At 42.0% G+C, this 13,704-nt stretch overlaps 1 protein-coding gene across 7 annotated transcripts in view; it reads right to left on the bottom strand.

The window, feature by feature from the left end:
• MFSD1 (major facilitator superfamily domain containing 1) overlaps positions 1-11,718 on the bottom strand; it is a 43,175-nt gene extending 31,457 nt beyond the window's left edge. For 2 of the 7 annotated variants that reach the window (XM_074327012.2, XM_074327018.2), the window contains exons 1-6: positions 11,203-11,341; positions 9,374-9,426; positions 6,293-6,335; positions 5,835-5,902; positions 4,102-4,210; positions 350-449 (exon numbers count right to left, since the gene is read on the bottom strand). In XM_074327012.2, the coding sequence (XP_074183113.2) occupies positions 350-449; positions 4,102-4,210; positions 5,835-5,902; positions 6,293-6,335; positions 9,374-9,411 (358 nt within the window). In that variant the 5' untranslated portion in view covers positions 9,412-9,426; positions 11,203-11,341. Of the gene's footprint in view, positions 1-349; positions 450-4,101; positions 4,211-5,834; positions 5,903-6,292; positions 6,336-7,748; positions 7,862-9,373; positions 9,427-11,202 lie in introns of all 7 variants that reach the window. The other 5 variants (XM_074326998.2, XM_074327000.2, XM_074327006.2 and 2 more) reach the window with 5 other exon arrangements.
• Positions 11,719-13,704: the final 1,986 nt, after the last annotated feature.

Raw genomic sequence — 13,704 nt, 5'->3', positions numbered from 1 at the left:
TGAATTTGATCAAAAGGAAACAATTCTCCCTTCTGCTACAGACTAATAAGTAACACCTCACACGTATAAAGGCCTGATCATTTTCGGAGTTTTCACAGATTCTCTCATTTGATCATCAGGAGGATACTGAAGTAGTCAAGAGTAAAACAAGATCCTCCATTTTAAGAAAGTGGAAATAAAAACATAAACGGGGTGAATGATTCGCTATTTCTAATTAGGTCGAAGAACTAGTGAACTGTGCAGGCAAAATTATAACCAACGAGGTCTACCCGATTTCCTCTCTGCCATGACACTTCCTATGACATGCTTTCCAAGGAGACAAAACGTGGCAGTATCAGGATTCACTAACCAATCATAAGTGTGATTCCAAGGGTTGTGTGACCAGCAGAACCTAAAGCTTCAACCTTAGAATACAGCCATCCCATGAGGTTCATGTTCACTGTACTTCCCTGGAAAAGAAGAGGGGAAAGAAATCAACTTAATTTTCATTTATATCTCTGCCTTGTTCAAAAAATAGGATGTGGGGTAACTTATAGAATAGGCATGGAGGACCCATATTAAACAAGAGACAAATTTAAAAAGAAAAAACTAACAAAGATAAAGCCACAGATAAGATTACAAAACAAAAAATGCCAATTTATAGAAAATGCTAGTAGTATTCAAACAGCACAGTGCATTTAGAACGTCCTAGTAGCCAAAGCAAAAATGAAACAGTGAGTTACCAAATTCACAGGGTACTTACAATAAAATAAACCTTAGCTCAGAAAAAGCACAGCTTTTCCTGGTGTTAACATCTGAAAAAAATGTGTCCTCTAACTCCGTAAGAAGACAATAAAAGTTATATAGTAGATAATATCCTCATTCAGTCATACATTTAGTAATTATTGAGCCCGGATTACATACCAGTCACTGTTCTAGGTAATGGAAATATAATAAAGAACAACACAGAAAATTTTCCAGCTGTCACAGAGCTTACCTTTAGTGGAGTAGAAGCGATAAAATCTGTAGTATATTAAATAGTGCTTAAAAGTGCTTTCTAAATAAGGGGAAAAAATAAAGCAGGGAAGGAGAATACAAAGGGGTGGAGGCCTCAATGAGAATGTGACTTTGGAGTAAAAACCAAGGAAGCTACTGTGTTTCCCCAAAAATAATACCTCACCGGAAAAGAAGCCCTAATGCATCTTTTGGAACAAAAATTAATATAAGACCCCATCTTATTTTTAGGAAAATATGGTAAGAACAGGAGACATAGCAGCCCTACCTAATACCGTATTTTCCCGAAAATAAGACCGGCTCTTATATTAATTTTTGCTCCAAAAGACACATTAGGACTTCTTTTCGGGTTAGGTCTTATTTTCGGGGAAACACGGGAGCAGTGAGGACATCTGGGGGAACATTCCAGGCAGAAGGTACAGCCAACGCACAGACCCCAAGAGCAAGGCTGTCCGCTGTGCTCAGCTCATGAATGGCAAGGAGGGCAGAGGCTGGACCAGCGTAAATGAAGAGGAAATAGGACGAGACGAGGTCCCCAGAGAGGAAATGGTGGGGAAGCGGGGGGCTATACGTCATAATAAAATATTTGGCTTTTACTCTGTGTGAGAAGGAATGTCATTAGGGTTTGGGCAGAGAAGAGGCATGATCCATGTATGTTTTAACAGACCTGCTTTGCCTACCATATCTAAAACAGACTACAAGTGGGATGAAGGCATCCATGAAGGGGCGACTGCAATAATCCAGGACAGAGATGATGGGTCTTGGACTAGGACGGCTAGAATGGGCGAGTGAGAAGTGGCTGGAGTATGTACATATTTTGATGGTAAAAACTAACAGGATTTGCTAAAGACAAAAATGTGGAATGTGGAGAAAAAAACAACAAAAAAAAGAGTTAAGGATGACACCACTTTTTGCCTGAGCAACTGGAAGAAAAGAGTTGCCCACAATTGAGGATGAGGAAACTACCGCATGACCTGGTTTGAAGGGTGGCAGGTAGAGTATCAGAGCTGGGTTTTGGCCCTGTCAGGTTTCAAATGCCTGCTAGACATCCAAGTGGAAATGTCACACAGAAGTTGCATGTATAGGTGTAGAATTCAGGGAAAGCCCTGGACCGGTGCTTCACAAAGACATTCTATTTAAAACTTCAAAACTCGATTAGGTCACCAACGAAATGAGCATCCAAAGAGAACATGTCCAATGACCAAGCTCTGGGGCACTCCCACACTTACAGCTTGAGAAGACTGAGATGGAAACAGCAAAAGAGGTAGAGAAGCAGCAGACAGAAAGGCAGGAGGAAAACTATGAGGCTGGAGTGTCCTGGAACCCAAGAGAAGAAATCAAGGAAGGGGGAATGTCAACTGTGCTGCATGTGCTATTGACTGAAACTGCTAGTGACAGGTCAGACCCTGAAGACAGAAACGAGGTGGCTGCCTGTGAGCTGGCTCACCCCACATCCTCCTCAGGTCTTTCCACCACTCCAAGAACCCCCACTCTGCAGCCTAGAAGCCCCGAGATCCCTTTCCAAAAACCTAGGGCTCCTCGGAACACAGCTGAATGGATTATAACTAGTTTGTGACCACACAGCAAGGAACCTGATGAACACTAGTAAGCACAATGACGTCACTGAGAATGAGTGTTTGGACTACATTCAACTGATCCTATATCCTTCTTTGAGAAGTTATTAAACGAGATCCACAAACTGCCATAGACGTATCTCAAGTTCTACAAGATTCACAATGAAATACTCAAAATATCCTGGTAGTTAACATTTAGAAAACATGGGGAACCACACTAGTTATCAAAGAATTAAGAATTAAAGTAATACTTAGGTATTTCCTATCAAATTGAAAAAAGACTTTTAAAGCAATAATAACCTGTACTATCAAAGCTGTAATAAAAAGGATCTTCTCGTATTCCACAGATGGAGATGTAAACATCGCTCAGAGGATACGTGAAAATATGTTTCAACAGTCCTCAGAAGCCCTAACAATAATAATTCCATCCCTAGCAACACACAGCCTATGGAAACAGAGAGGCAGACAAGTCCTACAGTGTCACACATCAGCACTATTTATAATAGTGAAACATTAGAAAGAAGCTGCATGTATAAAATCATGTCATACAGTCACATGATGAAATATTACATTAAAAACTTTTTATAAAAAAAAAAACAAAAACTTTTTATACTGGATTTCTTCTTCCCTGACAATAGATTGCAAGCATTTTCATGCCACTTATTAGTCTGAAACCTTGATTTTTAACGGCAAAATTTTTGTATCTTGTTTTTTTTTTAAAAAAAAAAAAAACTCTATTCATGGGAGTTAATGCAGAAAAAATATTAAGGGGGTATAGGACTGCCAAAACACCTTATAGGTTTCATTAATAAAAGCATAATGTTTTCCCCCGAGTACCCTCCATCAGACCAAGCCTGAAAAGCATGACCATCTGCAGATTTCACATGCCAGGAGGCGTACTGGTCGCCTGCAGTAAGCCCAGAAAGGCGTGAGTGCCATGATCAGGGAGCTGAAACCCATGTCATGGCGCTGAGACAAGCACAGGAAATGGGCACATCTGACCAAGAGCTGTCTCCATAAGCCCAGTGCAGGTGCCCAGTGAGGTAAACTACAGAGGGCAAAGGTCGGAGCGATCAGTAGAGTTGCCTGTGCAGGCAGATTTCATCTCTATGTGAGGATGAGCTTCATAAACTTCACTGAAGTAGATGGGCTGCCCCATTACACCGTGAGCTTACATCCCTGGAAATGTGCAGGCCGAGCCAGGACGACCACGTGTGAAGGCCATACTAAACAGAGGGATGCCGAAATGGGTAAGGAATTAGACGATAAGACCTGTAAGATCTATTCCAATGCTCAGCTTCTCTCAAGTAATGAATGTTCATCTAGCCATTTTAGACTGTTTCCTAAATGAAATAAGGTTAGAAATGCCTTAATTAAAGTAAGGTAAGTGCTATACTACAGTCTAGAAAAATACATTAAAAAGTCAATTCCTAATTTATCACACACAAACATTTCATCCTGTAATGTTTAAGAGAGAACTATAAGAGTCGATCTTTTGCTTCCTACGTAGCTTCATTAGGTTTGTCATACTTACAACTCTAGCCATGCTAAGCTGTAGTCCAAACACCAGGTTTAATTCTTTGCCTTTAAACCAACTCACAGCATATGTATTCTGAGCAACTGCCAAGGACTCCCCACCAATCCTAAAAATGAGGAAAGGAAGAAAAGTCAAGCTTTTAAACAAAGACCATGGTTACCAACACAGCAGGTTTAAAAGTTTGACATCCCTCTTATCAAAAGCTGGAGTTGCTGTCTCCTCCCCTGAATCTAGGTGGGCTTGTGATGCTTCAACCAATAGAATATGTCGATGCTGTATAAGTGATGCTGTATAATCCCAAGGTTGGGTCATAAAAGGTGACATCTGCCTTTTTACTCAAACGCTCGCACTTGGAGCCCTGAGCTACCTTGTGAGAAGCCCAACTCCCCTGAGTTCACCATGCTATGAGAAAGTCAAGCTACACAGAGAGGCCGCCCTTACGCACTCCAGCCAGCAGTGCTGGTTTTCAAGTTATCCCCACCCAGGTGCCAGACATGTCAATCAACTAGCTTTCAGATGATACCAGGCCCCAGCCTTCCATGATCCTTTCCATCTGGGGCTCCAGACAGCAGGCGCACAGACAAGCAAGCCATCCATGCTATACCATGTACAAATTCCTGACCCCCAAAGTCCACAAGCATGATTAAATGTTTGTTTTATACTGCTGAGTTCGGGGGAATTTGATATGCTGCAATAATACTCATGCCAGGCAATAAAAGGCCTCTGGGTTACCACATCACCTTCTATGCTATATAAAATGTTCATATGGAAAGAGAGGGCCACACTTTGTGAAAACACAAAAATTCACTTTTCAGGCCAATACCTTCCTTATTTGACACTGACATTCTCCTACTTCCCGGGTTTTAATTTTCCTTCTATGAATTCTACATGCTGACCGTTCCTCACTCCAGGCCTTCAGGTTGGAGCTTCTCCATATCCTAACACTGAGCCCTCTTCACCACTCCGTCCTAAACCAAAAATAGTTCCCATCTCTTCAAATCCAAATCTTATACAGTGCCAAGGCCCACATGGTCTGTGAAGCCCCTTCTGACCACACTTCCATCTCTGAATCCCTTTCTATTTTTATATACATTTCGTTTCCTTCTCTCTCACTTGGAACACTTTCTGGAATATGTCACATATGTCTACATGTCCCTGGTAACCATGAAAAGATTGAGTAAGTTATACTTTTAAGTTAAAGAATGAATACGTTATATCATCTCAAGTGTCCCCTCAGGTCAGGAAGGCCAAGGCTGGACTCGGAATGGGCTTATGGGACAGACAATGAAATTCATGAATTTCATGAATTTCAGTCTATTGGTATTCTGCTCACTCAGGCGTCTTCAACAGGGTTCAAAAGGACCAGCACATTACCCACTAAGGAACAGCAAATGTCCATGAATCTCCAACCTAGAGACTGATGATCTTTACTACAATACTCTAAATGAGATTTAAGTCATAGTGTGCAATACTACAGAAAAGCAAAACACCTAGGAAAAATATCCTTTCTGGAGAACTATTCAATATTCAAACCCCACACAGGGGTTTGACCACTCAAAATTGTTGCTTACTTTAAAGGAAAATTAAGACACTAATAGTCTTACGTATATATGGCTAGATTTCAAGGACTTGAATTTTCCAGAAGAGACAATAAATTTTTTGTAAATCCTTAATAAATAGCTGAACACTAACACAATATATTAAGATAAATGAAATTATGCATAACTTACCCAAACACAAACCTTCCAAATTCCATCAGCCAATAAGCATTAAATATTCCACCCAGAGCAAAAACAACCTATAATGTACAATCAATGAAAAAGTAAATTCAAGATATTCGAGAGAAATAACGAACTTATGATAAACCACAACTTATACAGTGATTTTAATACTTCTTCTTAGCAAAGCTGTGAAATTTAAATATGTTAATACCTTTGAAATACCAGAAATAATATCCTTCAAAGGCGGAATTAATGCTCAACAGAGCACATAATAAAATAAATAGAATAATAGTAAAATATTAAGGTTCATCTGTCCCAAGGGTTGAAATGGATTATGCATTATACTACTTGGGCATTTGTGGACCCTGCCTAATTAAGTTAAGCATTCATCAAACACATCTTTGCTGAAATTAGACAAGAATTCAAGTCACTGTCACATAACCAATGAATGTTTTGGCCTTCCTTACCTGTCCAATGCAAATAAAGCAGCTAAAAATAATGGTGCCCCATCTGTTAGAAAGAGAGAATAAGAATGAATTAAGAGTATGTCACCAAGTCCTTCAGTAATGATTCCCTTTGGTTTTCTTTGACCCCTCTGCATTCCCTCCAAAGAAAGAAAAATGAAGTGCTGGTCTGCCTCTGAAGTCAGCAGCTTTCCTAGGCTGAATGCTAACCTACAGAAGTCTTGACTTCTGAGGGAATTCCAGAAGCTTTAGTAATGGCATATGTTAGTTTAAGTCACTGTCATCTCTTAAACAAAACTCATTATACAATCTTCAAGAAGTACCCAGGGTTCCCATTTAAAGTGGACATTCTTTATGAAATTTCTACTAAGACGTTAATTGATTCTAAGGAATGTCAGATTAAGTAATTTTAAGTGGGTATAATTCATGACAACTAAAAACTGTGTCTAAAAGAACAACTATCGAACACGATAATACAATCCTGACAAGTCTGCTCATTCTAACACTACACTTTGACTCCCTGGTCAATGTTTCCCCGGGGTAACGGAACACCGGTATTAGAAGTCCAAAGACACAGGCATAAACAATCCTGTGCAATGGCCACACCACATTCTACTGAGTGTCTCTAGCCCTGGAAAACGCACTATGGTCTTGCAATTCATGGTCCCTCCTGTCAAGCAAAGTCATCAACATACTAAGTAGAATCTGTCCCCCTGAAGTTTCCAGCTAATTCTGTCTCTTTAGACCAAGCAAAATAAATTTAATTCCTTCTTAATACTCTAACTTCCAATTTTTAAAAAGTGAGTCCCCAAGTCTAAATACTTAGTTTCATCAATTCTTTCCTACAAGACATGGTTAGAAGATCATTATTTTGCTCTCTGCTTTCTGAAAATATTCCCTCTTCGTCACCACTAACAACACACACATAAACATAAGGATGAAAACTGACGAAGTGTATAGTGTTATTCCTTCCTCAGTATCTAACAGAAATGGTCACAAAAAGTTCAATATCCAAAGAAAGGCAGAAAGAGAAATTCTCACTGGGGAGGGGCAAATACTATGCAGGTGCCAAAGACTGTACATCCATCTGTCAATCCTCATAACCACTTGCAGGGCAGGAATTACTGTCCATGTTTTACCAGTGAGGAAACTGAAGCTCAGAAGAGCTGGGAAGTTTAGCAAGTGGCAGCACTGGGGTTCAGACCCTGGCCTGCCTGATCCCAAGGGAGGGCATAATTTACCTTCGGATAACTGAGTCACCTTATCCCACGGGCAGCATTTAATATCCCAACCTTAACTGAAATACCAACCAAATTTCAAAAACCAATTCCAGAGATATGGAAATATTTTTAAAAATAGAGAAGTTTATTCAGTTCTGTTTCTAGAAATACCGTAATTTAGTTCTGTGTTTTCCTAATAATCAGATTTTACCCATACGTGAAATTTTTTTTAAGCTTACCGTATTCCAAACACTCGGTCTATCAAAAAGCCACCAAAGAAACACAAAACTACATTGGGCCAAGAATACCAGGCATACAGCAGCATGAATTTCGTGGTATTCACCTGCATATCCTACATGGAAAGAAAATAAAACTATTTTTTTCCAAACAGTTAACTTCAGCAACTAACAAATCAAAACAATTCTGTGCAGAGCAAGACTTTCTTAATCATTAGTAGTCACTTAACTGCTTTGGGAATCTCAGGATAGCTATGGCCCCTGCCCCAGCAAAATGGTCACACCTGGGAACTTCTTGCATCCGCATGCCATTTCAGAGGCTCCACGAAGTCCAGCATCAGTCAGCTCCCCCACTATGGACTACCCCCATTTGCGTCTGCCAATATACTCTATATTCCTATTCCCCCTATATTACCTGCATTGGGGCTCCCCACCACATGGAAAAGAATAATCTTAGCTTATCCCTACCCCGACCCTGACTAACTCCTACCTTCTCTCCCTTTCCTTCTAGAATGTGAAGGGCCAATCTATGCATTTCTCTCTGTCCAAAGGTAAAAAACTACCTACAGAAAAGAGACTATCTAAATGCACAAGAAACTATAAATGTCAAATACATTTTTATAAAACCAGATTAAAAATATTGACATGGACAATCCTCTGCCATCAGTATCCACACTTAAAAAATAACAACAAAAACATTTAAGAAGGCAAAAAAAAGGGCCGGCCCAGTGGCTCAGGCGGTTGGAGCTCCAGGCTCCTAACTCCGAAGGCTGCCGGTTTGATTCCCACATGGGCCAGTGGGCTCTACCACAAGGTTGCCGGTTCAACTCAAGTTCCGCAAGGGATGGTGGGCTCCACACCCCCTGCAACTAAGATTGAACACGGCACCTTGAGCTGAGCTGACTCCTGGATGGCTCAGTTGGTTGGAGCGCGGGCTCTCAACCACAAGGTTGCCAGTTCGATTCCTCGAGTCCTGCAAGGGATGGTGGGCTGCGCCCCCTGCAACTAAAGATTGAACATGGCATCTTGAGCTGAGCTGCCGCTGAGCTCCCAGATGGCTCAGTTGGTTGGAATGTGTCCTCCAGTTCCACTCCCGCAAGGGATGATGGGCTGCGCCCCCTGCAACTAGAAACAGCAACTGGGCCTGGAGCTGAGCTCCGCCCTCTTCAACTAAGATTGAAAGGACAACAACTTGACTTGGAAAAGTCCTGGAAGTACACACTATTCCGCTTCCCCAATAAAATCTTTAAAAAATTTAAAAAGGAAAAAAAAAAGGAAAAAAGCTATCCTACCAAATCATTTGTCATTCAAATGATTACTCAATGGGAGAGTGAAATGAGAACAAAAATCTGCTAATACTTTTTGATAATACTGTGAAAATAGTACATAATTATTTATCTAAGTTGTGAAACAATATCAAGTTACACACAAGTGCTATAAATGAATTTTGTGGCCACTCATTCCAACTCAAGAACACGCCTTGCCCCACACAGATTTGGTGACTACAGATGTCAAAATGGATTCATTGGACAACGTTGCAGACTAGGCAACCTGAGAGCTGATGAAGCGTCACCAGCTACACCCGCTCTAAAGCCAACAACAGAAACAAAGGTGAAAACTCCACTTACCCGTTTAACCTGAGTCTGAAGGGCGGCAGGATTATCATAGCAAAAATAGCTGCCTAGAAAAAGGAAGAACAAATATTTTCTCATAAATAATACTGTCCATATAAAAGTTTCAAGTTGCAAATACTACTCAAATGGTGATTTAAATGTTTATACTAGGGGCTCGAGGACTAACACTGTAGGAACTTTTTTAACCATTTCCTTGTCCATCATTATTTTCTAAGTTGTAGCCAAATAACCCAGAGGACACATACCAAATCATTTACAAATATTAGTGTGCATATACAGCAAATATTGAGAAGCTGAATTAAGAAGTTAATCAACTACTTGTTCTTCCATTTTACTATCACCAGGCCTCATATGTCCATTATTTTATTAGCATCTTCATAGAGCAGCTTTATTTTCCTTATTTAAAGTTACCAAAACACACACAAACATCAAAAATGTCACAAATATCCTCAGCAGTTTCCCAGTAATGTTACCTGAGGTCACCATTTTATCTTGAGAACAGAGGAATGGAGTTTAACTATTCTGACTAAACCTATATTTGAATATAGAATTCTAATTCCACAAAAAGAATGCCCAAATCAAATAATTTAGCAAATACAGTGGCAGGAATGAAGAATTCTAAAGGATTAAGTTAAAACATAATTATAGTGTCTCTTGGCAGGTAAGAAAGAGAGAAATGGAGAGAAATCTGCCATTCATTCACTCAGATTTATTTTCAAAGTAATATAATTGATAGATTTGTGGTAGGCTTAAAGATAATACTGCCTCCATTTCTCCACTCTCTCTGTTAGTACATATTAGAAGCTAGGATTCAAGAGAAAAAAATGTCATTAGAAACGTATGAATCCGGCTTCTGAAACCCAGGCAGGTAATCGTAATTTACCAAACATGATCTGTGTTAGAAGGGGCAATTTCAGGTGTTTTGTCTCGTTCTTTTTTGTTCCTAACCCAGCAACTTATGTCCCTGCTTTATCGCTGTAAGGGGTACCAGTGTCATGATTTAAAACTAATGGATGGGCATCATCTTTCCAAAAAGGGGTTGTGGGGAAGGGGGTCAACAAACTTGCAAAGAAACTAAAGCCCAAAGCATCCTTCATGCCTACTTATGCATCCCAACAGTAGCATAATGTTCCCAAACTCGTTGATTACACTGATTCCTGTGAGCCCCTGAAAAACACATCATTACTTTCATAACAAATACTGACATTAGAATATTCCTGAATAAATCAGTTGCTAGAACATAGAAAGATGTTTTAAAAATTATCTCAAGAAACTGCCTTCAGAGTCATCAGATTCCGTAAGTGACATCAACCCCTGCCCCGCCTACCGCAAGTCCAATCCAGTGTGATTGCCTCACAGTGTCAGAGCGGAAGAGTAAGAAAGCACATCTGCTCACTGAAGCTATCAGCAACACATACTCAGGACATTTTCCCAAAAGAGGATGAGAAACTTATAAAAGACTACCCACGAAATTACTGATTCAACAAAAGTCTTTGTTGTGCGGAGCGGTGGGGAGGAGGCGTAGTTAAAGCTTTCTGAAATCCTTCAAAACAAAACGCCAAGACAGTCCTTGACGACCTACAGATTCCTTCATGTCTATGGCCCCAGGGACTGAGTTGCTAGCCTCGGGGACTTCTTGGAGCAAAGGAGTGGGAACAAAACTCGCCCAGCTCAGTCCCCTGACTCCCACTTTCGGGACGCCACTGGCTTGGATGGGGACGCGAAGCGAAAAGGGGGCTGCAGCGAGAGGTGGGGGGAGGGGGAGGAGGGGGTGCAGAGAAGTCGGGGATTCCGTGACTACCCGCCCCACCCGCGCGGCTCACCAAAGCCCAGGAAGCACATCAGCAACAGCACCACAAGCCGGTGCGCCAGACGACTCGGGTCGCAGAGGGCCGGCAGCGCCCCGGGGGCGGCTAGGGCGGCGGGGGCATCTCTACCGGTCTCGTCGGGGCCGTTTGCCAGAAGCCCCCGCGCTTCCTCATCCTCGTCCTCCATGGGGTGGGCGCACACGGAGAAGCGACAGCGGCCGCAACTCCGGGGCCGGACAGGGCTCACGCAGGCCAGAGCCCCGCCAAGGCTGCGGTCACGTGACGCGGCGGCAAGTCACGCGGGGCCGCGCTCACGTGATCGCGCGGTGGGCAGGGCTGCGGGGAGGACTAGGAGGAGGCGTGGTTGGGTCTGTTCTCGAGGGGTTACGTGTGTCTGTGGGCTGAGGTCCTCTGAGCGCCCACCCTTGGCCTTCCGGCGTTCGCCCGCTGCCTTTTTGTTTCCTGAGCTGCTTACAAACACACGCACTGCAGCCCCGGAGCAGCTCCTCCAGGAGAGAGTGCGGGCTTCCCGTCCGGCCGACGCTGGCCTCCTGGCAGCATTGCTCTCGGCAGCCTCGTTGGCGGCTAAGACAGACCTGATTGAGCACCTCTTCACGAGCTCTCTGACCTCAGAGTTCAGTTTCGTTGGGGAGAGCGACAGAAACTGACACGTTAAAAAAAAAAAAAAATGAATAGATGAGAACAGAAATAAGCACTGAATTCTATAGAAATGAAAGGGAGAACAGGTGAATAGTTGAACCCGCCTTGGAGGAAAGTGGCAGCAGAGAATGTGGGGGGCGCTGAAGCTCCCTGAAGTTGATACCTAAGCTAGTTAGTAAGAATGAGCTAGTTACTGTGCCTGAGCGGGTTATCTGGGGAGACGGTTAGGAAGGATAATAAACACACAGGCATGAAACAGAACTGAATGTGTGTGTGTGTGTGTCTTGATCTGGGAATGAGAGCTAAGGAACCGAAGAGTAGAAAACACTAAGCCTGTTTCATGAGAAGCCATGCAAGGATTTTGAGCAGAGCAGCAAGAATGAAAGATGTGTTTTTAAAAATTCAATCTGGCAACACAACCCTACCCTCACTTTCTGGGTGTCCCCAGGCTTTTCCAACAGAATGTTGAGGGTTGACAGGTCTAGAAGTTGAATAACCATGAGGATTCTTCAGTATTAGGAAGATTGGAGGTGGCAAGGGCCTACACTGGAGAAACAGGTATGAAGCGAAGGAGACAGAGTAAGTATTTAGGAGGTGAAATGGGGATGACTTTGTAAATAATAGCATATGAGGTCTGAAAGAAAGGAAGGATTTGAGAACATCTCCCAGATTTCTATCTTGGGCCCCCAACAGAGATCAGATTATAGGAAGAGAAGAGTAGGGGAGAGTGTCAGAGGAGATAGATCAGTTTGGAACATGTTGCCTTTGAGATGTCTATACATGACTTCTCCACTTTCCACCTCCCATTCTCTTTTCAGCCCCAAAGGAGGCACCCCCATTCTAGTGAAACTGTCTTGCCAAGATGACTAACATCTCCATCTTCCAATTACAGTGATCACTTCTCTGTCCTCAACTTACTCGACTTTTCAGCATCAGTTGTTTAGTTGGCAACTCCCTCCTCCTTGGCCCCCTTGACATTACGCTTATCTTGTTTTCCTCCACGTGTACTGGACTCTGATTTGCTGTCTCATTTGTCAGCTCCTCCTCTTCTACGTGAACTCTAAAAATTCAAGAGCCCCAAGTCCCTGGCCTGGGCTCCCTTCCACTCATTAGGTTCCATAGCTTTAAATATCATTGCTGTCCATCTCTGTTGTCCGACAGGTAGCCCCCACCACGTGTGGCTGTTGAGCACTTGAAACATGGCTAGTCCTAATTAAGATGTGCTATAAATGTAAAATACCAGATTTCAAAGATTTACTTAGTATGAAAAAAAATGTAAAATAAACTCACCATATTTTTCCTCCTTCCTTAGAGGTGAAGGGGGCAGGAAAGAAGAGGCAATGTTACATTTTCTAATTGGAACAATTTAAAGGAACCCTTTAACTTGGTGAAAGAAAATATATAGGTGTATATACATATATGTGTATATATATGAGATCTGACAATTATGTTCACAAACTTGTTGCAGCTATGTTGCTAACCATTTTTTTATATCAGAGTGATTATTCATTATGAATTTGTACCAAATGGACAAACAGGTAACCAAGTTTACTACTTGGAAGTGCTGAAAAAGATGCCTGAAAAAGTTAGACGAAAACAACCTGAACTTTTCGCCAACAATTCATGGCTCTTGCATCACGACAATGCACCAACTCACACGGCACTGTCTGTGAGGGAGTTTTTAGCCAGCAAACAAATAACTGTATTGGAACCCCCTCCCTACTCACCTGATCTGGCCCCCAATGATTTCTTTCTTTACCTGAAAATAAAGGACATATTGAAAGGAAGAAATTTTGATGACATTAAGGACATCAAGGTAATACAATGACAGCTTTGATAGCCATTCCAGAAAAAGAG

Source organism: Rhinolophus sinicus, chromosome 17 (assembly GCF_057876585.1).
Source record: "Rhinolophus sinicus isolate RSI-liver-muscle chromosome 17, RSI-T2T, whole genome shotgun sequence".
NCBI classification, from domain to species: Eukaryota; Metazoa; Chordata; class Mammalia; order Chiroptera; family Rhinolophidae; genus Rhinolophus; species Rhinolophus sinicus.
Note: the sequence above shows the minus strand (reverse complement) of the source record. Positions and strands in the feature narration are given on the sequence as shown.